We start from the raw sequence: 25,873 nt of genomic DNA, 5'->3' as shown, positions 1-25,873 counted from the left end.
CCATCAATAATAAAAGTAGCATATTGTCTCTCTTGTAATTCTGAAGCTTGAAGTGCAACAATCATACTATATCTTAAAGGAACACTTGGAGAAGCAGGTCCTATCAGAAGAGCAGTGATATCCCTGTTTGAAGACTCATTGGAAGGAAGTCTTGAAGATGGCAGAGGATCAATAAAGATTGCAATACCTTTGTGAAGAAACCATGGCATCCGAAAGTGTTCGTCAGTACAGGTATGTAACCATGAGGTATGTATGGCATATTTTTGTTAAGGGTCCAACATGTATTATAGTAGGGTTGATTGATTGTATAGGGTTTGTTAAAATTGTTGACACTAGTAAAACCCTAGTCATATAGAAACCCTAATCCTGTTCCCTCATAGAAACCCGAACCCTTGGTCTTTAGGGTTTGTATGCAATCTAGGGCTCATAGGCATGGATAAGGTTGGAACCCTTGGTCTAGGGCTGGCACTTGAAAACCCTAGAAGTACAACCTTTAAGTCTCATGGTAACCTTAGATTGACAAATAGATATCATGCTTTTGTTATTATATACTTTGCTTGGGAGTACTTGTCAATGAATGCTGCAAGTACAGGAAGTAAAGGAAGGAGGATGGGTTGATCCTCTGTTTTGGGAAGCATGATGGAAGGAGGGAACTGTAAGGACCCTTGGATCCTTGGGCACTATGATAGATTCATGATATAATTGTGCAACTGTGGATGCTTGGTAAAGTTAAAGACAACGTATGAAAGAATTTATAAACCTGATATAACAGACAACTAGCCGATATGAAGATTCTGCTGCAAGCAAGGATCATTTATGGATCCTCCTTTGTGATGACATAAAATGAGTTCTTCACCTTGGGAAGAATGACTATGATGATATCACTGTTTTTGAGCAGGCCTCATAAGAAGCTTGCTGGTTCAAGTTGCAGCACAATGGACCTCATCTTGGAAATGAGGAACAGGGCTAGATGATTGACTGAGATATGTTCCGCGAAAGGCTCTGATGAAAATTGAAGACCATGAAATTGATGAAGACATGATATGCTGCACGATCCTGCTATATGGAGAAGTTTCACTTTAAAGAAGGATATGATGACTCCATTGGGTTGTTGCCTTGGTACTTAGTCCAAGGACGTTGATGTACATCATGATATCAAATATAATAGCAGGTTGTAGATAGTTTGATGATCATGTCCTGGTAAGATCTCTTTACGGATGTTCAAGAGGGAGCCATGTTCGAGCTCGATAATGATTAGCTCGTGAATATGAAAGTGATAAAGATGATGTCATGATGAAGGGCCATCATAAAAAGAGAGTTGTAGAATGTCAACTACAACTAGTACTCGTGTGATTGGATGAAGGATCCTGAAAGAGGCATGACTTGAAAGAGGTAGCTGTATGAAGAATGGCCATATGTGGACTAAAATATCACTTTTTGATGAGAAGGATGACATGACTATTTGTTCAATCCTATGTGTCGTTGAAGAGAAAGTGATGTAGAAGATGGCCCATGCCCTACGAAGAAGTTATAAAGAAGAAGGCTCCTTGACGAAGAAGTTGAAGTTCACCCATGACATGATGAAGAAGAAGAAAGAGGAGCCCTACAAGCAGCTGATAATAGTATGATCTCCACCAAAGAAGCAGGTAGCAACTGTTAGAAACAAGTCCCTAGAGAGCTTGGGCAAGTCCCATGGTAAGAGGGAGCTCGAATATATTCCTCGTATAGGAATGATTAGATCCTCCTTAGTTAAGAGGGAGTGGCAGATATGGTTCTCTACTTCATGTGTCATGCACTAGACCAAGACTAACAACCGTAAGTCTTAGTGAAGGCCATGAGAGAGAGATAAACACATCATTCTTGTCTTCATGTTATGAAGAAAGAATGGAGGATTGGGTAAGCATCTGGTTTCTGATACTCTTTGAGTATGTGGTAGGGCATCCAATAGGAAAGATTAGTCGAAGAGGAAATTCCTTGAGGATATGTTATTCCAAGAAAGGAAAAGTACTAAAAGGACATACCTTGTGAACATCCAGATGGGGTATGTGCCTTGAGCGATAATGATTTAGGTGTCTATAAATCATTGGTCTCGCCAACATTGTGCTCTGATCTTGTGGAGAGATAGAGTTGTTAGTCAAGGCCTTGTTATGTGGTTGATATGTTGAGATGCACTGATATAAGCTGATGAAATAGCTTATGAGATGGCTTACCAATCTGACTCTTCTTATGAGAACTTTTCAATGGAAGTACTGTCCTTGTACCTGTTGTCAATTATGAATACCTCCCTAGTTAAAAGGGAGTGTTGAAATGTAACTAGTATCAATCTTCATAATTATGATGTCATGACTTGATGTAATCATTGTACTTGTCCAAAGAAAGAGAATAAAGTATTTGTTTTTAAAAGAAAAACTATTTATACATGGGTTTCGTTCCCATGGTTTTAATCCTAGGTTGTGCACCCATTGAGTGCTCTAGGGAGTCAAATTCAAAGTGATAATGTAAAACCCCTAGAAGGGCTCTTGTATCAATGTAAAGACTTATTTTATGTCATGGAAATGTCTAGAAACTACCCAAGAGATCAGGTCGGCTAACCGTAAGGGTTTGGCATAGAGGAGGCTTGATGACCCACTCAAATGCCTATATATTGGAGAGGAATTCACCCTCCAAAATGTACTTGTGCATTTGACTTTCTCAAGGAGATCTGAGGCAGAACAAAAGTGGGAGAAAGAAGGAAGAAGGACAACGAATCTAGAAGATTGTTTTGGTCTTGGATTTTCGTTTATCTCTTTGGCAGCGGAATTCTTTATGGAAGGTCAGATTGCCTCTGATCCGAAATTGTGAAGTAAAGAACAAATTTTGTTTGGGTGGCTGACTTGGTCTCTTGGTGGATGGTCTAGTGTCCTGGTCTTGGAAGTTTTCGTTGAAAATTCTATAAGGAGGAGTTCTTTGGGTTTTCTCCCTTTGAAGGGGTTTTACCCTAGCTTGGAGCCTTGTCTCTCTTTGTTTGCATTGTGATCTTCTTGTTGGCATTTATTTTGATGATGAAAAGAAATAATAATTATGATGATGAATTGATAATATATCTCAAGTAAATGTCAATGTTAAAGAGAAATCATGTGATAAACTAACCCTAATGGATGGCCTAAATTTCTCAACATATAAGACAACAACAACTATTACAAGAGGGGAGACTAACTTTTTATAAAACATTTCTAATGGTCAGTTGGACTCCTCAAATAATATTTTTTTACTAATCATCCACAAGTTGGAGACTTATTATTTGTTCATAAAATATTACATAAAAATTATTTATTTGCACATTAAGGGGTCGATTTCGGTCATAATGCACGAGTAGGTCCAAGGTTACCTTTGCTAACAGCCCAGAATCATCGATGATGAAGAATGGTACACTCCTTAGTCCTTGAAGAGGCTCGATTTGGTCATTAATGAAGTCGACTTGACTAAGAGAGCTCAACTTAGTCATTTGGAAGATTATTTTTCTTTGTAACGGTACTTTCTTGGTCCATGACTTAACTTTTCGGTCCTAGATGTCCCCAATGGTTGGTTAGACCACCCAACAGTTAGTTGATTTCTCTAGTGGCTAGTTCAACTTGACTTTCCTTCGCTTACTAACTTGACATGGCCATGTGCCCTCTGAATCTCCAATGCTGTGGAATTTTTGGCAATTTTGACACTTGGGTATGCTTAACATACCCTAATATAAACTGGGTATGCCTACAAATCTCCATATCCTACCTAGTGTTACCACACCATCATTGCCCCTACCACATCATCAGTCCATTGTGCTAATTCTCTAACACCTTGAGGAATCTAGAAATTCGGGTTGACATTTTGAAGCAACAAGTGTGGTTCATCTTCAAGACGATGATGAGAAACTTGATAAAGTCTAATGGATTAAATAGGGAAGTGATAATAAGAAAAAACCTAAAAAAGTCAAAAACCGATATAAAAATCAAAATCCATCAATGAACTTTAGGACAAAATAAACGTTCAAAAGGAAATTTTAAAACAAGAAAAAAATATTTAATATTTATATTAATTAACTAATATTATAAAATTCTTAGAAATAATAAACATAAATAAATTTACCAGAAATATAATTAACATTAAACCCTAAAACAAGGAAAATAGCTTATAATAACCTAATCTCACTAAAAATATATAATAAAGGCTAATCATAGTAATATATATATATATATATATTATAATTCCCAGAGATTATAATGTTTCATATTAATATTAATAATTTCATATTTTTTGTTTAATTTAATTTGTCTTAGTTATGAATATGAATAAGTTAGATATTCATATTCATAACTAACACATAAATTAAATTAAACAAAAAATTATGAACTTAATAATGTTAATATGAAACATTATAATCCCTCGGAGTTATAACCATATATAATTGATATGTAATGATTATAATATATGATTAATATTTAATAGTAATATTAAATAAATAATAAAGGGACACTTCAAATGATAAACATATTATAAAATTAAAACATAATATCTAAGTAATTCTTATAATAATAGTAAAAACAATAAAATATAAATATATATCCAAAAATATTACTTATTTATAATAACCCCCAACTAAAAATATATAATAAAGGCTAATCATATATATAAATATATATCTATATATATATTAATTCCCAGAGATTACAATGTTTCATATTAATATTATTATTCATAACTAACACACAAATTAAATTAAACAAAAAATATGAACTTAATAATATTAATATGAAACATTATAATCCGTTGGAGTTATAACTATATATAATTGATATGTAATGATTATAATATATGATTAATATTTAATAGTAATATTAAATATTTAATAAAGGGACCTTCAAATAATAAACATAAATCATAAAATTAAAACATAATATCTAAGTAATTCTTATAATAATAGTAAAAACAATAAAATATAAATATATATCCAAAAATATTACTTATTTATAATAACACCCCCTCCACACACACATATATAACTTAGGTACTCAAGAAATAAATGATCATATAACCAAACAACAACAATAAATAAAGTTATAAAAATCAATCTCTCTTGTTGTTTTTCCACGATCTTGGTGTCTAAGATAGAATCTTAAATCATTGACGCTACGGAAGCAAGAATCACAACAAAGCTACTTTGAACAACAAGACAATATACAATAGTAAATCCACTAGTGCACAAAATATACACAACTTTTTACAAAATTTTATAATAACCCAACTTCGTTATATTAATCAAATTGACAATACGATAGTCTAGGGCTCCCATACTAGGGATAATGGCCCTCATACATTCACTAATACAAGATACAAAATTGGGGCTTGGTGTCAGTCCATCGACAACCAATCTACCCTCAACAAGATACTCTGACCATCTGGCTGATGTAGCACGCTCTTTCAACTCCTCTTGGTCATACCTTGTACCTGCCCAGTACTTCGGCCCTCGATCTGCAGCACTGCCTCTATCAATGATCCATGTCCATTTGGCCACTGAACCTCGGCCATCCAATTTGCTCTCTCGTTGATTACTTGTCCATCAACACATCAACACATCGAAACTCCTTTTGAGTTGTTCAAAACTCCGTTTGTGAACAACTCACAATTGCTTCTCAGCTACTCAGGGACTTCTGCCCACTATAATCTTCCTGCGCTGCTCCAATGAAGAATAACATAGGGCTGGCCTGCCACCTATCATTGCTAGAAGTCTTTTTCCAACAATGAACATGGGCTAGGAGGACTGCCCAACTTCTGCTGTAGATGCCCTTCTCCACAAGGCAAGTTGTTGGGTCCCTATAATACTAGTGATTACTCCATTACTATTGTAGTTATACCCCTTATTTATATTGATGTACCCATGTAGTGCCCATGTTGTTACTATTGTGCCACATAGAAGCCCACTATTGTTATTGTTGTGCCCTACAATATTATTGTTATGTAGGCTTTGATTGTATTGGGACCACTTAGACTCCTATATATAGAAAGGAGGTGTTTTCATTTGTATCATCCAAGAATTGTTCATTTATGTAATGTAAAGGAGGTTGCCCCCTCGAAGAGGCTGAATTCTAAGGCGTTGATCTATCTTTTCTATCTTTTCTTGAGCTGGTTTCATAACATTTGGTATCAGAGCTTTGGATTCTAGGGTTTCGCTGCTCCAAACAGGTCATCGTGGCATTTTCGCTATAACTTTTTTTCTGTGACGTTTCAGAAGTCGCAAAAAAAACCCATTTGAGAAGAATTGGCGCTGAACCTTGGGTCCGAATTTCAGAGCTTTTCTCGTGATATTTTCGGAGATATGATCTGAGGAAGTTGGTCCCTTTGCAGACTCCTGAATTACATTCAAAACAGGTGACCTGGGGAAAATCGTCATAACTCTCTCTCTGAGGATCAGATTGAAATTTCGTAAAAAGGTACAGAAAGAGGACGGACTGTAGTTTCTTGTGTGTGTGTTTCAGATTCAAAGGTTGAAACAGTGACTCGTGGCACGTCGTACAAGTTCGCTCTACTGAACCAGTCTAAAAGCAAGTCACTGTGGGAGATTTCACATAACTCTTCCTTGGAGAATCCAATTTGGCTCAGACTTGTGGCATTGGAAAGAGGACGCAGAAGGCTACTACAGGTAGCAATTTCAGAATTGGAGGATCCGAAATTACAGAGATACATCAGATTCAATATCAGGCTTCTATAAAGTGAAAAAAGAAAATGCAAACACCTAGTAAGGAACCTGAAAGCTCTAGCATGACTCATGAAGAAGAGGAAGAAATGCTACATGATATATCAAAATTACAAGAACAAGTGCAACAAATGTCACGCTCACAAAAGCTAACAGAAGCTAAGATAAGTGGCGTGGAATCTAAGGTAAATGGCGTGGAATCTAAGATAAAGGGAATGGAAGCTAAGATGGATGGCATGGAAGCTAAGATTGACGCTAAATTTGATGGCATGGATGATAAGATGGATGAATTGAAGAAGTTGCTACAAGAAAGGGTCACTAATGGTGAAAAGGTAGTAAAGGAAACTCATGATGAGAACAAAAGAAATGTTAATCATGATTCCATAGACTCTAATGTTGGATCGAAGACTCACCATGTTCCAAAAATCGATATGAGGAAGTTTGATGGCAAGGATCCCGCCACATGGATATTACAGATGGAGCAATTCTTCGATCTCAATAATGTGCAAAACACACAAAAGGTACGTATGGCAACTTTATATTTGGAACCAAATCAGTTTGTATGGTATCAATGGCTTTGTTCTCGTAAACAATTTATCACTTGGGCAATTTTTACGGAAGAATTGATAGCACATTATGAGGATACAAAAAGCAACACTTTTTTAGCCAATTGATAAGTCTCAAACAAAAGGGTTCAATAATGGAGCACATTGAGGAGTTCCAAAAATTGAACATAAGGGTAAAAGATATTCCAGAGGAGCATAGGATTGATGTGTTCATAGGGTCTTTAAAGGATAATATCCAACATGATGTGCGCCTTTGGGAACCTGATTCATTAGAGAAGGCATTCAGGTTAGCAAGAAAAATGGAAAGCAAAATTATGGCAACTAGGAAGCATACCGTTCACAACTATAAAGACGGAAGTGTTGTTGCCCATAGTCTTCCACAACCTACAAGGTTGACACCACAACAATTGGAAGAAAAAAGAGCAAAAGGGCTTTGTTACAATTGTGATAGCAAATACACAAAAGGTCATAAGTGTGCTGAGAAGAAATTATTCTACATAGATTGTGAAGAGGAAGAAGAAAAGGAGCAAGAAAGGTCAAAAGAAGAGGATATATTCCAGGAACAAAGCCTAGATGAAGAACAAATAAATCCGACCATATCTTGTAATGCATTGGCGGGAATTACCACTCCTCAAACCATCAAGATAGAAGGACAAATCAAGAAGAAAAAGGTAATAGTGTTGATTGATTCAGGAAGCACCCACAATTTTATTCATTGTAGGGTAGCAAAAGAATTGAATTGCTTCCTATATCCAGCACCAGAGTGTCAAGTGATGATTGCAAATGGAGGAACAATAAATTGTTCTGGAAAGTGCCATAATATCAAGCTATCCATGGGAGAATATGTATTGACTAGCCCAATGCTTTCCATTCCAATGGGAGGTGCTGATGTTGTACTAGGAGTCCAATGGCTACAATCCTTGGGTACAATAGCTTTTAATTTTCAAGAACTTTTCATGAAATTTTCTGTGGAAGGAAAGGAAGTTGAATTAAGGGGTATTGCAGGGAAACCAGGAAAGATAATCAGCTCTAATGGCATGACAAAGCTTCTAAAAAAGGAGCAAAGAGGTGTAATTGCACAATTATGTTCGCTAGATGTTTCCACATTGGAATCATCTATTTCTCCAGATCTCCAAAAAGTCCTGGACAATCATTCCAAGGTATTTGAGACTCCCAAAGGTCTCCCACCTATGCGTGATCATGATCATGCTATTCATCTGATTCCAGGAAGTGTTCCTCCAAACATCAGGCCGTACAGATATCCCTATGTCCAAAAAAGTGAAATTGAACGTATGGTTGCAGAAATGCTAGAGGCTGGTATAATTCAACCGAGTCAAAGTTCTTTCTCAGCTCCAGTAGTATTGGTGCACAAGAAGGATGGATCATGGCGCATGTGTCCGGATTATAGGGAGCTCAACAAGCTCACTATTAAAGATAAGTTCCCCATTCCTGTCATTGATGAATTACTGGATGAATTGCATGGATCAATTTACTTCACCAAGTTGGATCTTCGTTCGGGATATCATCAAATCAGAATGAAGATTGAAGACATTCCGAAAACGGCATTTAGAACTCATGAGGGTCATTATGAATTTTTGGTCATGCCTTTTGGCCTTACCAATGCACCTTCAACATTTCAAGGTTTGATGAATTCAATTTTCAAACCATTCCTTAGAAAATTTGTGTTAGTATTTTTTGATGATATACTAATCTACAGCAAGTCTTGGAAGGATCATGTTGAACATGTTGACAGGGTGCTACAACTATTGGAGGAGAAACAATTATATGCAAAAAGATCCAAATGTTTCTTTGGAGTCCAGGAGGTGGAATATTTGGGTCATATTGTATCTCATGAAGGAGTTAAGGTAGACCCTAGCAAAATTAAAGCCATTAAGGAATGGAAAATCCCCACATCCATAAAGCATCTGCGAGGATTTCTTGGGTTGACAGGGTATTATCGCAAGTTTGTTAAGAATTATGGGAGAATAGCAGCACCTCTAACAACATTATTGAAGAAAGATTCATTTTCATGGACTCCGGAAGCAACAAAGGCCTTTGAACATCTTAAAGAGGCAATGTGCCAAGCACCGGTCTTAGCTACACCGGACTTCACAAAAACCTTTATTGTGGAATGTGATGCTTCAGGAAATGGAATTGGTGCTGTTCTAATGCAAGATGAAAGACCCATTGCTTTTGAAAGTCGTCCAATCAAGGGAAAGTTTTTAAGCAAAGCTATTTATGAGAAGGAAATGTTGGCAATACTCCATGCACTTAAGAAATGGCGACCCTACCTAATGGGAAGACACTTCAAGGTAAAAACGGATCATGATAGCCTTAAATACTTTTTAGAACAAAGATTATCCTCTGAAGAGCAACAAAAGTGGGTCACAAAGATGTTGGGTTATGACTTTGAAATCATCTACAAAAAAGGGAAGCAAAATGTGGTGGCAGATGCACTCTCAAGAAAGGATGAGGATGTGGAAGCATTGTTGTGTGCCATTTCTATTATCCAACCAGATTGGATAAACGAAGCAAGGGAGGAATGGAAGAATGACGAAGAAGTGTGGGCACTTATTCGAAAGCTACAACAAGATTCCAGTACTTCTGATACATTTAGCTGGCAAAATGATTCGTTATGGTACAAAGATCGCTTATACCTCTGTAAGAATTCCCAGCTAAAACAAAAGATTCTTATGGAATTGCACACTTCTCCCTTAGGAGGGCACTCAGGATTTTTAAAAACTTACCACAGGGTTAAGAAGGAATTTTTTTGGGATGGCCTTAAATCAGATATTCAAAAGTTTGTGGCGGAATGTTTGGTTTGCCAACAAAATAAAGTTGAAACAATTAAGACACCGGGTCTATTACAACCTTTATCCATTCCAAGCCAACGTTGGGAGGAGGTTTCAATGGATTTTATCACAGGTTTACCCAAGTCTGAGGGAAAGAGTGTCATCATGGTGGTAGTTGACAGACTTACCAAGTATGCACACTTTTGTGCATTATCACATCCATTTAAAGCCAGTACAGTTTCTACTGCATTTATGGAAACAGTTCAAAAGCTACATGGAAACCCAAAGATTATTGTAAGTGACAGAGATCCCATTTTCACTGGAAATTTTTGGACAGAATTATTTTCTTGTCTTGGTACTCAGTTAGCTCATAGCTCATCTTATCATCCTCAATCTGATGGGCAAACTGAGATAGTAAACAAATGTTTGGAAGGATATCTTCGTTGCTTTGTATCTGATAAACAGACACAATGGGTCAAATGGTTGCCTCTGGCTGAATGGTGGTATAACACTTCCTTCCATACAGCAACAAAAATGACCCCATTTATGGCACTTTATGGGTATCAACCACCATCCATCACATCATATTTAAGAGAAAATTCTAAGGTTCAGGCAGTGGAACATCACATCGAACATCAACAACAAGTCCTCCAACTCTTAAAGGATAACCTCGTGTTGGCACAAAATAGAATGAAACAACAGGCAGATCAACATCGCAGTGAAAGAAGTTTTGATGTAGGTGATTGGGTATTCCTACGGCTACAACCATATAAGCAAATGTCCCTCAAGCAAGCTAAGAAGGATAATAAATTATCACCAAAGTATTATGGTCCGTACAAGGTGTTGCAAAAGATTGGTACTATGGCATACAAATTGGAGCTTCCTGCAGCTTCTCGATTGCACCCAGTTTTCCATGTTTCATGTTTAAAGAAGGTTATAGGCGACAAGCTCCCAGTTCAAACAATATTGCCAGAACTTGACGAGGAAGGAAAAATTATATTGGAACCGGAAGCAGTCACAGAAACAAGAACTCGACAGCTACGAAATCGATCAATTTCAGAGTATCTTATCAAGTGGAAGAACTTATCCGCTGAAGATTCCACATGGGAGGATGAGAATTTTATGCAGAAGTATCCAGAACTACTCAAGCGTTGAGGACAACACTTTTTTGAAGGAGAGGGGCATGTTGGGTCCCTATAATACTAGTGATTACCCCATTACTATTGTAGTTATACCCCTTATTTATATTGTTGTGCCCCATTAGTGCCCATATTGTTATTATTGTGCCCATAGAATCCCTCTATTGTTATTTTTTGGCTTTATAATATTATTGTTAGGTCGGCTGGATTATATTGTGACTCCTTAGACTCCTATATATAGAAAGGAGGTTTTTCATTTGTATCATCCAAGAATTGTTCATTTATGTAATGTAAAGGAGGTTGCCCCCTCGAAGAGGCTGAATTCTAAGGCGTTGATCTATCTTTTCTATCTTTTCTTGAGCTGGTTTCATAACACAAGTCTAGGGCTACTCAAACTGCTCCTGGCTGATCAGACCTTGAGCTCAACAACTGCCACACTAACAACTATTTTTGTCCATCAAAGTGTTGCACACTGGGCTCCAACTTGGGCACTATCACGCTGTCCTCCAACATACCATACATGCCTAATCCACTGTACATACTTGGTCCATTCTCACGTTGCCTTCCAACAGACCACAAGTGACCAATCTTTGTTGTAGCATCTGCTCACTAGTTAGGGCATCCAACCACTAGGATCACCCATTCTCTTGTCTGCTAACAGACTTCCACAAACTGTCCACCTGGATCCTCATCCATCTAGCAAATCAAACATCAACAAGAGAGCACAAACTCCAACACACTGCTGGTCTACTCTTTTCCTAGGGATCTGTGCTACATGAGCTCTAGTTAGGGCTGAAGTCACACTGCTACAATACCCAAAACACTGCTCCAATCTCTGTGTTCCCTTGTCAAAACACCTGTCACCCTTCGCTGTCCTTCAAGGCTTCCAATACGCTGCTGTTAGGCCTAAGGATCCTCCTCAAGACACTCTACAGCTCTTGGATCTGCTACATCAAGGAGTTCAAATCCCTGATCAAGCGTTAATGCCCTCTGTTTAGGCTGCGTCTTGGGGAGAGGGCCCTAACTAGGCCTCTTGACCCTCCAACAATTCTCCACACATGCTGCTGTAGCTACAGCACACCTGTGGCCCATAACAGAAACAAATACACTCTTAAACCAAGCACAAAAAACACCCTAACTCATCTCTGAAATCTGCGGCCTGTTCTCCAAGAGAAGTTGCACTATCCAACAAGAAGATGCTCCACAAAACTCATCCTTTCTAGCCCTTTGCTTGGCTGCCTCAGTCCTGCAATATTTCAGAGGTATACTTGATATGATTTGTACTTAGGATGTGTGAAATGAGGTTTCCCTTACCTCCATTTTATACTTCTCATGTGGCAATGTCTAGCCCTAAAGGGCACCTTTTCAACCCAAGGCTGACATGTCCTTTGTGCCACAAACCCACATCATAACTTCAAAAATTCATATCTCCACTTCTACAACTCAGATTCGAGTGCTTTTCATTGCATCCGGTTACTCTCAAAGTCCTCTATCAACTCAATTAATCACATGTAGAAATCTCCTCATGGATTCACACCCATATGCTTGGGTGCAAAGCCCCCCAGAGGCTTGGGTTTCACGCCCACGAGTGCTTTTGTGGCGCTCCAACCTCCAATCCCCGAACCCTAGGGCTTGGAGTACCTCCCAGGGTACAAATCTCAACATTTCTTTCTCTATATATGTATATGTATGTATATATGTATATAATTGTTAATGCCTAGGTACAACTAAAGACATGAAATCTAAAACAAGAAATGAAGGACCAAACAAATCAAGTCAAAATGGATACATTAAAAAAATTAATTTAACAAAAAAAAAAAATTCCTCCCGATACAAGGAAACTGTAACACAACCCCGTATATAATACCTATGTATCTCCCTCTCTTATTTTTTTTTTGTTCGGTTCAAGAAGATCTAACCTAACAGGGTGCCACCCTATAGTTGAGACTGTGGGAAAAATATCTAGGGGAGGTTGGAATTTTTTGCCAGATATCCCTCTTGTAATTAGAGAGAGAGCCATGACTGAGTTCCTAAGAGATGGTTACAATACAAGAGGGGACAGTCGAGTCCTACAGTTTGGTCAATTTGGTCCCCATCTGACTGCTGCCCCTAAAGAAATCCTATATTACACCTCAAGGGAAAGTCACACTACATTGTTATACTTACAGTCGTTTAATATATTGTACTTGTACTCACAACACGACAGAACGAACACCCCTCTCTAGGAGATAAGCTTGGAATATGAAGGGGATACCATAACGTTCCCTTCAATTCCCTCATGCAAGTGTTCAGCCAAGGAAAACAGATTGAAATGAAAGATGAATGGTCACTGTCAGATGTTTCTCCATCTCCTATGATACAACTTGATCCGTAAATTTAGATGGAAAAATAACACTCCCAACCAGTTTAGAGTGTAGCCTAATTATAAAATTCATTTTGCTGAAGATTGCTCCATCAGGGTAAGTATACGCTCAACTCCTATCAGTTTTGGACAGTAGACTTCATATCACATATAACCAATCTACAGTTGCTTCGACATTTGAAACTGAGATCAGAGCTGATAAGTCATCTTAATGTAATACGATGAGCAGAAACATCATGTAATGAGAGACGGAAATTTCCGGAAAATATGAAGTACAATATTGACTGCTAAAATATCTTGAATCCTTGTCATTTACTTCATAGTGCAAGTTCTCATGTAATTACTTTTCTTTCTATCAAGAAAATAACGTAGGTACAGAAATTTTATTGTCCCTTGTTCTTTTAGGGGTATAGTAATTAGAAGATTTACTTTCATGGCAGTACCGGTTATGTATGAAGTAATGCCTACTAAAAGTTATCAAAATAGATGCTGGTAATATTTCTGTCTGTATATACAACTAATAATTGGTAACTAGAAGGAAGCAATCCTGTACATTGACATATTTGTCAGCTTCATTTCTAAGCACGATACCACTTTCAGATTTTATCTCTATTCCATGATATTCTCTGTAATTTGGATAAATGAATCAGCAACACCTATTGTTTAAATGTATGCGGAGTTTGGCTATAGGTTGTGGAAGAGTAATATAGAAAGAACCAGCGAGCGACGAGTGAATAAGCTTGTTGTCAAACTTCTGTCTAATTCCTTAAAATGATATTCATGACCACAGCCAATCCAAAGTGAACTGAGATAAGTTGGGTGTTAAGGCGAATGGCATTACATCTGGTAATATTCTGTCCAACATTACCATTACTTGTGACACCATGCCCAAATATAAATACACAAGAACAGTCAATCATGAATACACAGGACTAGCATAGCGAGTTTACTACTAGGAATAGAGATAATGGCAACAGAACTGATACAAGGAGATGCCAGGGACAGAGTTATTATAAGCCACAGTCAAGACTCAATAGCATATGCCAACAGAGCAAAGCATGTACAAGTCTGGAACGGAGTTTTAATAAGCCTCAAATAGTATGCCCAATCTGTGCATAAGCAAAATTATTCTAGATGTACTAGGTTTTCTTCCTATGAACATCATGAAGAATTGAGGCTTCAAGTGAGGTACTACTCTGGTATACTGAAATCTGTCAAGTACCAGACACCAAGATCTGGAATCTGTTGGCTTAGTCTTTGTTAGTTTTTGTAGCATCAGATGTGTTCTAGTCTTGAAATTCTGTGGAGAGGCTAGAATACACGAGATCTCCAAAACCCATAAATTGTTTTAAAAATTCTACCTAGAGACTACTTAAATAAAATAATTAATCGTTTTTTAATGTTTCTTAAGTCTAAACTTAGGAAATATGATTAATTAAAGGGTATTATGGTGAGAATCTTCTAGAGGAAGACATGGATCAAATTCTAGTTAATTTTAGCAATCGATTATGTTTTAATCTTAGCCATTGATGTCTCAATGAGAGATTATAAGAAGAAACTCAATGGGCTTGGAGAAAACACATCAACAGTTACTCAGTTGCTCAGGCAGATCAATTTTCTCAGTGGCTGAAGTTTAGTAGAGGAGATAGAGCTGGAGGGTGAGTTGCAGGAGAGAGAGAGAGAGTATCAATAGTGGTCCGGGAAGTGCAGAATGAATTTTGGAAAGGATAGCGTGAGGAGAGACACAGTCCACTAGAGCACTGCGCAGAGGGTCCATCTCGGGGTCAAGGAGTTGTTGTGGAGAGTGAAAAATTTATCGGTAAATTTCTCTCAGTGTTTTTCCTCTGTTTTGCTGTCCGAATTCTTGTAGTTGAATTTCTGCTGAAGAATTAATAAAGAAACCCTCATCTACTGCATCGGTTTTCCCACATTGGGTTTTTTGGGGACAATTGTCCAAAAATAATTGTCAATATTCTTTGTGTGTGCTAGAATTTCTCTAATTTTCCAGCATTTATTTTTCCACAATATTTGTTTTGTGAAGGCTGCAGTGTATATATTTCAATATTTTCCATAGGAAATTGCAAATAGTTTGTTTAATTAATTTAACAACTACAAGAAATATTATCAGTGGTTGTAGTAGGATCCGGGTTACGGGATTTTCACATGGTATTAGAGCACAGCTTGGAAGCCAGAGAGCTTTGTGGCAGAAGGGAAGAGGAATTTTGAAGCTTTGTGTTGGCAGTAGTTCGAAACACTCAGAGGCAATGCGGTTCCTTTGGCCAAGAAGGTCGTTTTTTTGAGGAAAAAATTATTTCTCTGAGAGAGTTGACAGAGAATAAATTTTCCAGATCAAAGATTACCAGAGGTAGAGGGAGCAACCGTGTTTTCCTTGCAGCGCAGATCTTCGGCGGGAATGCAATTATTTTGCATCAGTTTGCTGGTATAGAATAACGTTAGGAAGGAAAGGAGAAATAGCACAAAAAATAATGGACAAAATCAACTGTGAGGAAGCCTCAGAATTATCTTCTAGGTTGGAGGATGAGTTCGCGTGTGTGTCAGGTTCAACATCATCTAGTTTCTGGTATATTGATAGTGGAGCTTTGGCTCATATGACAAGAATTAGAGAATATTTCTCTAGCTATCAAGAGGAGCAGATGGACTTCCAGATCACTATGGGTAACAAAACTAAATGTGCTCTGGTAGGGAGAGGCACCATAGAATTTCAGAGGCATCATAGAGGTATTTTGGATGTTTATATATATATATAGAGTAGACGCTTCCGAGATGGTTCGCTTCCTAGATTTTTGGGAAATGACGCTTCTGTGGATCCGCTTCCAAAAAATGTTCCCGCTTTGTGCAACATTGGATTAAATTGCTGCACTGCAATTCCCTAATTTATGGTTGTTTCTACTGTAAGCTGGCTTCACTATGTCTGCTAGATAAATCAGGTTGTTGTTAGTTTAGTTGCTTGTGTTTGTAATAGTTTGAGCTTGTTAAAGTCCCTCTGGATAACATAATTCATATTAGAAGTATTTCTAATAATCTGATATCAAATTAGGTTCGTAATAGGTACATAGATCAAATAAGTATATCATGGAAGAAAGAGAAGTACATCACATGAACAACAGGGTTCTGGAAAATGCTGTCCTGAAAAGGCCAAAAATGTTAACATATGACCTTGTGCACCAAGAGCAAGGGACTTGACATCTCGTTGGAGAAGCTCAAATCCCCTAGGTTAAAATGGGAGCGATCCTCCTGAAAAGTAATTTTACAATAATGTTTCCTTGGAAAGCCATTTGCAATCAACCGGATTGTGGGCCACAAGGATTTGTAGTTGTCCCAAATCATCCAAGTGTCTCCCAGAATAAGAATTTTCTGTGAAAGCGACATAGTGAAAAAGGAAGTGAAATTTAGCCAAAAACTATGCATAAAATACTTTTGCTGACTGACATCTCCAAAATAACATGTTCAACTGTTTTATCCTTGTCGGACAGAACACAAACAATATTTCTCATACCAACCCTGTGAATCCTGCTCCTGATAGTGAATTCTTGATGCAACAGAAGCCACACCCAAACTTTCTGTTCAAAAGGAGATTGTGATTTGCAGATGTACTGGGACCTCCTCAACCATCATGCGACATGATCCCCAAACCCTCACCTTTGGTTCAAGCGAGGGACAATGTTAGACGTGTGCCACACCTTGTCATAAAGATCCTTGGTCACATTAGATTAAATGGCTTGCTATTATTCCATCTCCAATCTCTCCAGAGCGGACCCAACCCATGTAATTATCGTTGTTTCGTTTGTTGGTGACCCCTTTTTACGACATATATCTCAAGGCAGGCCGGGCATTTGTGATTCACGGGACAATCTAAGTTATGGGGTATCTAAGCTAAATTGGGTAACTGCTAGAATGAGTGTTTTCATCCTTATTTGTGGCATGGTTGGATATTGTTTTTTTGTTGTTAAAATTGGAAACTGGGGCCAAACTCCATGTGGGTCATCTTATTCATGGCTGACAATGTTTTTATTAGATTCTTCTCGTCGAGAGGTGTAGGATTGATCTAAAGGTCATCTGATTCCGATAAGTATTTATGGAGATATGAATTGATTTTGATTATGGAATAATTATCAAGCCGACTTACAACTCATGTAGGCTCAGAAGCCCAACAATGGAATCTATTCAAATATCAACAGTTGTGTATAAATACAGGAGGACTTTTCCTCATTTGCACTCACTCATCTCATCACATCTCTCTCTCTCTCTCTCTCTCTCTCTCTCGCAGAAAAGCGGCTCCTCTACTGTGCAAAAAAGAGACTCTCTCTCACATGTGGAAGGAAGCTGCTGAACCTGAAGTTGCAACTGCAAATCCAAACTTTGACGAGCATTGACCATCAAATCTCCTTTTCTGAACTGCGCTGTAGGTCCATCTGGACCTCCTCTGAAGGCCACATTTTTTGGTGGTGGAATCAAGACGATCCGACGGTCGGTTTGCGAGATATCGACTGCCCTAGTTTTGATGATGAAGCCGCTAATGCTGACGCTGTTGATCTAGGGTTTGCTACTGCTGATATAAATAAGATTTATTGTACTATTTCTCTCTGCTGAATTATTGAAGATAAAAGAAGATTTGATCAAAGGGTTTCCCCACACATTGTGGGGTTTGTCCCTGGGTAGCCGCCACATCTTGTGTCTCTTGTCTTGGCTTGTTTTCTGTTGATCGTTTAATGTTCTATCTGCACTTTACTTATGCACATGTGATTGCTAATCTATGAATAATAATAAGAAAGAAAAGTAAATTGCTCTAAGCATAGAACATACCATAAGTTAACATGGTATTAGAGTTAAGGTGAAGACAAAGCCCGAGTAAGAGCAAGAGCAATCACCGAAGAGAAGATTGGCAAGGCTATCCGTAAAGAACTATGGGGTCCTCATCCCGCTTTCCTGCCGAGGATAAGCTCCTTGAGAAAGCTGACTATCACGGATGGAAGATGTCTATCGATCTAACCTTAGAAGATCAAGGAGTGTTGGACCATGTGAGAGGCAATATTGTTGAGCCTCCAACAAATGCATCCGCTGCTGCTTGGAACAAATGGAAAACCGGAGAAGTCAAAACAAAGAAGATCATCCGGGACTCTATCGACAAGCACTTGATGGCCTACATTTTCGACCTGAACACCTCCAAGGAAATCTACGATAGATTGGTGAGTTTATTTAAAATCAAGTTTTGTTTCTTAGAAATAAGCTGAAGGAAATTAAGAAGGGTAAAGATGAGAGTATGCAAGCATACTTCTTAAGGATCACTGAAATCAGGAACAATCTCCTATCTATTGGGGAGACTATTACTGAAAGGGAAATGGCACTCATGACTCTTGGAGGATTACCATCTGAATGGTACGTGTTCAAGACTACTCTTATGAACAATAATGTAATTCCTGGTTTCGAGGAATTAATGGCTAGATGCATTCAAGAAGAAACAAGGGTAGAAGAGCAAGAAATGCTCATGCCTAAAGGTCCTCTTGCTGCCTTTTCTTCTCATGCTAAGAAAAGAAACAATTCCGGGACTAAATAAAAAAGAAAGGCTGGACCTAAGGGTGGAAGAAAAGGACGATGTTACATCTGCGATAAAGCAGGTCACTATGCAAGGGAGTGCCCTGATAGAAAGGACTCACACCGAGACGATGATCAAAATCCCTCTGATGGCAATCAAAGGAATGACAAATTCAACAGAAAAGGTAAGAGGAGTGCTGGGAATCAAGGAAGAGGACAACCATTCAAGAAGGCTAGAAATTCCATGATGTATTTGAAATGCACCTGACCTCAAAAAGAACCTAGTGTCCATCTCGGCAATGGAAGACAAAGGCTACAAGGTGACCTTCAATAATGGCAAGGTACGTGTATGGAAAAATAATGTTAAAGATGCCTTCACTCTTGGATTTCGAATTGATTCATTATATCAGGTCGGTGGAAGCTCGCTGGATGTCATGTCTTGTAACACATCTCTTCAGTGCGAACTTTGGCATCGGAGGTTTGCCCACTTTCATTACAAAGCTCTACCCGATGTAAGACAAATGGTAACATGGATGCTCGAATTCCAAGTAGAGAAAGAAGGTGTATGTTCGGGATGCCCGAATTTCGAGTAGTGAAAGAAGGTGTATGTCCAGGGTGTGCCAAAGGAAAGCTCAAAAGGGGACCATTCCCCTCAAGCCAAAGCAAGACCTTCGATATATTACAACTGGTTCACTCAGACATATTTGGTATGATGCCTGTGAACTCCTTGGGAGGATATTCATATTACCTTACTTTTACAGATGACTATTCTCGAAAGACGTGGATATACTTTTTGAAAAAGAAGGATGAAGTTTTCTCTTGGTTTCGACACTTCAAAGCCTTGATCAAGAATCAAACCGAAAAGAAGATCAAAATCTTAAGGACTGATAATGGGATTGAATATGAACCTAACGAGTTCCATGATTTTTGCAAAGAGGTTGGCATCAAGAGGGAGACTACTACATCATATACTCCTGAACAGAATGGTGTGGTGGAAAGGAAGAACTGTACGATTGTGGAAGCTGTCCATGCCATGTTCCATGATCAAAGACTTCCGAAGTTTCTATGGGCTGAAGCTGCAAACACCGCCGTATATGTACAAAACCGATGCCCTCATCAAGCATTGGGTTCTAAGACTCCTGAAGAAATGTCCACCGGTAAGAAACCTGACATAGCTCATGTTAGAATTTTTGTAAGCCTTGTATATTTTCATGTGCCGAAAGAGAAAATGAATAAATTGGGTGCATCTGGAAAGAAAGGAACCTTTGTGGGCTATGGAGAAAATACTAAGGGCTATAGAATCTATGTATCCAGTCAAAGGGAAGTCATGATTAGTCATGATATCACCTTTGACAAAGATATGGCTTTCAGCAAGGTGGACAATCTTCCGACTTTGAGGAGTTCTCAAGAAGTCGACACTAAGGAACCGAAAGAAAAGGATGATGAAACAATGCCTGATATGGAAGAACCCATGGATCCAATTGATCCTCCTCCACATGAGCCCTCCTCTTCTAGGAAGAGGTCTTCATGGCTTAGGGGCTACTTGATGATGCTGAAGGACATGTTGCACCCCAAGGAACCTTCCGTGAAAGTAAGAAACCTAACAGGTATCAGGGATACCTGACCATCATGAGCACGATCATACAAAATGAGCCTTCATCATTCTCAGATGCCGTCAAGCATCAAGTATGGAAGGATGCTATGACCGAAGAATATGAGTTTATTATAAAGAATGATGTCTGGGAAGTAGTTCCCAGACCCCAGGACAAGACAATTGTCACTTCTAAATGGCTTTACAAGATAAAGCATGCAACAGATGGAAGTACGGAAAAGTATAAGGCTCGTTTTGTTGCTCGTGGTTTCTCCCAGAAGGAAGGTATAGACTATGATGAGATATTTGCACCTGTTGCCAGATATACGACCATCCACTCGATCATAGCCCTTGCGGCTTCACAAGGATGGAACCTACATTAGATGGATGTCAAGACCGCGTTCTTGCATGGTTCAATCAAAGAAGAGGTCTACGTGGAGCAACCCGAAGGATTTGAGATTTATGATAAAAAATCTCATGTATGCAGGTTGAAGAAAGCTCTCTACGGGTTGAAGCAAGCACCTCGAGCATGGTATGAGAGGATCGATAGCTACTTGATGAAGCTGGGATTCACTAGGAGTGAAGCCGATCCTAACCTTTACTTTAAGGTTGAAGATGACAAACCTCTCATACTGGTGCTGTATGTGGATGACCTCTTCCTAACAGGCGCAGACCCTCTCATTCACAAATGTAAGAGGGAGTTGGCTTCTGCATTTGAAATGAAGGGTCTAGGACTGATGCACTATTTCCTAGGACTTGAAGTTTGGCAGAAGTCAAGTGAAATTTTCCTATCTCAAGGAAAATATGTGGTGAAGATTCTAGAAAGATCTGATATGGTGCACTGCAAGCCTGTACCTATCCCGCTGGAGCTTGACTTCAAGAAGTTAAGCGGTAGTACTGCTGGACCCGTTTTACGAAATGCTACCGAGTATTGGCAACTCATTGGAGCATTAATGTTCTTAGTGAACTCCCGTCCAGATATATGCTTCGCAGTCAACACGTTGAGTCAACATATGGTTGAACCTCACCACATACATTGGATTGGTGCCAAGAATCTGTTAAGATATCTTTGTGGCACAATTACATATGGGTTAAGATACACTGTCGGAGATGTGAGACTACTTGGATACACTAATGCTGATTGGGTAGGCAATGTGGAGGACTGTAAGAGCACTTTTGGGTGCTGTTTTTCCTTGGGATTTGCTTCGTTATCCTGTATGCGCAGGAAGCAAAAGTCGGTGGCTTTGAGGACTGCTGAAGTAGAGTATATTGCTGTTAGCATGGCCTTCTGTGAGGCAGACTGGTTGCGTAAGCTCTTTAGTGAGCTGTTGGATTTACATTGGATACCACCGTGATCCTATGTGACAACCAGAGTGGGATTCGTTTGTCAGAGAATCCCGTATTTCATGATCGCTCCAAGCATATCGATATCAGGTACCACTATATTCGAGATATGGTGCAGCGAGGAGCTATCGGGCTCCAACATATCGGTACAAATGAACAGGTCGCTAACATTCTGACAAAGCCAAGTAAAATTCTTGACTTTTCGAGAACAACTTGGTGTTGTTCAAAGACGCTTCGATGAGGGTCCTGTATGATGCATTGAGCACTGGGAGCTCTGAGGGCTTGCAGGGTACTTCTTGGAGCGACATATGACCACAGGGTGATTCACTATCCCCTGGTGGTGTACATGTACACCCCGTGGCGACTATGTAGCAGGATGATTGGTTCTCCTGTGAGGTCTGGATGATGTGTTCTCCATGACGATTATGTAGCAGGATGATTAGTTCTTTTGGGAGGCCTGGATGATGTGTTCTCCATGGCAATTGTGTAGCAGGATGATTAGTTCTCCTGTGAGGACGGGATTGATTAAGTTCTCCTGTCAAGGCATCCTACCCATGCAGTCTGGGACTCATGGGAAGTACCTCTCATCTGATCAATGAGCAGGGAAATGAAGTTAGGGACCATAGTAGTACCGATGGACGCATCGCTGTATCTACCGTACTCCCTCCGCTAGGATGACCTTCATTGATCTGGGATCAATGATACTGGTCTGGAACTAGTGGTAGGAGTTGTACCTACTATGACGCTAACTTTGGGTCAGTTGAGACTGCTCTAGGACCAGTGGTACATACTCTGAGACTGACCTCGGGTCAGTGTAGTACTCTGAGACTGACCTCGGGTCGGTTGAGACTGGTCTGGGACCAGTGAGAGTGGTACATACTCTGACACTGACCTCGGGTCGGTTGAAACAGGTCTGGGACTAGTGAGAGTGGTACATACTATGACGCTGACTTCGGGTCGGTTGAGACTGGTCTGGGACCAGTGGTACACTCTCTGAGACTACGATACTGCTCTGGGACCAGTGGTTGGAGTGGTACCTACTATGACGTTGACTTCGGGTTGGTTGAGGCTGGTCTGGGACCAGTGGTACGCACTCTGAGACTGACTTTGAGTTAGTGGAGGATGATACTGGTCTGGGACCAGTGGTAGGAGTTGTACCCACTATGACGCTAACTTCGGGTCGGTTGACACTGGTCTAGGACCAGTGGTACATACCCTGAGACTGACTTTGAGTTAGTATGATACATCGTCGATCATTTTTTCCTCTTCATAATTCGGACAAAGCAGAGCATATCAGAACAGAGTAGATCAGAACAGGGCAAAACATAACAGAGCAGAGCAGGCAGAACAGAGCAAAGCAGGCAGGATAGAGTAGAGCAGAGCAGGGGTCAAGCTGTACAGGGCAGTGCATTTGATGGATGAATAGTAGCGACCGACAGACAGATTGCAGATGAAGTTGTCGCTAGTTGAGAGGGAGTGTTAAAATTGGCAACTAGGGCCAAACTCCATGTGGATCATCTTATTCATGGCTGATAATATTTTTATTAGATTCCTCTCATTGAGAGGTGTAGGATTGATCTAAAGATCATCCGATTCCGATAAGTATTTATGGAGATATGACTTTATTTTGATTATGGGATAATTATCAAGCCGACCTACAACTCATGTAGGCTCAAAAGCCCAATAGTCGCATCTATTCAAACGTCAACAGTTGTGTATAAATACAGGAGGAATTTTCCTCATTTGCACTCACTCATCTCAGCACATCTCTCTCTCTCTCCTGTGCAGAAAAGAGGCTCTTCTCTACTGCATAGAAAAGAGACTCTCTCTCACACGTGGAAGGAAGCTGTTGAACCTGAAGCTGCAATTGTAGATCCAAACTTTGACCAGTGTTGACAATCAAACCTCTTCTTCTGAACTGTGCTGTAGGTCCATCTGGACCTCCTCTGAAGGCTGCATTTTTTGGTGGTGGAATCAAGCCGATCCGACGGTCGGTTTGTGAGATATCCACTGCCTTAGTTTTGAATCTTGATGATGAAGTCGCTAATGCTGATGCTGCTGATCTAGGGTTTGCTACTGCTGATATAAATAAGATTTATTGTACTATTTCTCTCTGCTGAATTATTGAAGATAAAAGAAGATTTGATCAAAGGGTTTCTCTACACATTGTGGGGTTTGTCCCTAGCTAGCCGCCACATCTTGTGTCTTTTGTCTTGGCTTGTTTTCTGTTTGTTCGTTTAATGTTCTATCTGCACTTTACTTATGCACATGTGATTGCTAATCTATGAATAATAATAAGAAAGAAAAGTAAATTGGCCTAAGCATAAAACATACCACAACTTAACATTTGTCCAAAACGTGTTAAAAATGGATATATTAGGAAGAGAGTGTAGTATAGAAGCCTTTAAGTTTTGCAACATATGAAGCAACAAGTCTCAATTCTATTGCAAAGTATGGAGAAAATAAGCATAATCCTCATAAAACAAGTCAGATTACAGGTGAGAGTTAGTAAGCTTTACATGGAGAAAATCAATCAAAACATTAAGCAGTCCAGTGAAAATATCTAAATATTTTGTAGTCTCTCTTGAGCTTTATTGTTTCTTCTGATTGACGATAAATCAGGGTTATAATTATCTTTTGTTATTTTTTTTTCTGTGTGCGCACTGTTATGAAACTTGTATTTTATTTATTGGCAACACCCAGATGTTATAATTTCAACCCAATGTAATGTGGAAATCTTATTTGATACCTTTCTGTGAACAGGGACTCCTCAACACAGGCAATTCTTCAAGCGTTACGGGATGAGACCATGCATGATCCTCGGGAGCGAATTGAAATTGCCCAGAGTCATGCTTTCTACAGGCCTTCACTCCTAGGGCAATCTCAATAAAGTTCAATGAGAGTGGTTGGCTTATTGGTACTGCATGTAGGAAATTGAGTTCTTGCTTAAGTCGAAGTCATTGGGATCTGTTTTATCATTCCGTCTTTCCTTTTCTTTTTGTGTATAAATTTATTCGTTTACATATTTGGAAGCTACAAGGCGACTTTGCAAAGTGTTCTGTATAAGGGAAACATGCAACTTTAATATATTATATCAATCTGATTTCCCTGTATTCAGCAAAACATGCAAGAGCCTCCCACTTTTCTTCCTTAGCAAGCGCGTGTTTTGATTTCTTTAGTTCGTAAGGAATGGGGAATATAAAATTAGTTCTGCGATGGAATGTTTGCTAATCAAAGAGCGTTGTGGAGGGAAGATACGCCCCCTGTTAATTGAACGCTAACATGTATATTTAAATGTTTCAACCTTTCCAACGCTTTACTCGTGCACAAAATATTAGAGAATTATCAATGTAGAAGAATGCCAAAAGTGATTCAAGATTAGCAAATGGCCTTGTTTACTCTATTGAGTGTAGAGTTCATGTTTTATATGATATAATGATACATTGATGATCCGGATTCTGAAAATTTGGAGGTTGCATGTCAACCATGGTGTATATTTGCATGACGAATTTGCCATTTGATTTCAACAATTGATGGCAACATATCTTCTTCTTCACTTGATGCGGGGTTGATTCCAACTACTACTAAATCTGTAGGTGAACCCATGTGCGCCCCCAGGATGGCTCACAAGGCTTTCAGGGCGATTTGAACCTCGAACCACACTTCACAAAGATTTTATATCATGGCAATTGTCAATTGTGCTGCCCTGGGGGCAATTGAGTGCAACATATCAACAGCAAAGTGATGTTTTATTTTTGCCTACAGATACCTGTGTGCCTTCGATTTTTGTTTGTTTGCATTGACTTTTGAA

At 39.1% G+C, this 25,873-nt stretch overlaps 1 protein-coding gene across 1 annotated transcript in view; it reads left to right on the top strand.

Annotated features, from left to right (window-relative positions):
• LOC149265302 (putative glycerol-3-phosphate dehydrogenase [NAD(+)] 1, cytosolic) overlaps nucleotides 1-25,175 on the top strand; it is a 66,534-nt gene extending 41,359 nt beyond the window's left edge. Inside the window, exon 5 of the mRNA XM_089429272.1 lies at nucleotides 24,826-25,175. Within this exon, the coding sequence (XP_089285398.1) occupies nucleotides 24,826-24,952 (127 nt within the window). The 3' untranslated portion in view covers nucleotides 24,953-25,175. The remainder of the gene's footprint in view (nucleotides 1-24,825) is intronic.
• Nucleotides 25,176-25,873: the final 698 nt, after the last annotated feature.

Source organism: Pinus tabuliformis, chromosome 6 (genome assembly GCF_031772625.1).
Source record: "Pinus tabuliformis cultivar Carrire ecotype Pingquan chromosome 6, CPIR1, whole genome shotgun sequence".
Lineage (NCBI taxonomy): Eukaryota > Viridiplantae > Streptophyta > Pinopsida > Pinales > Pinaceae > Pinus > Pinus tabuliformis.
Note: the sequence above shows the minus strand (reverse complement) of the source record. Positions and strands in the feature narration are given on the sequence as shown.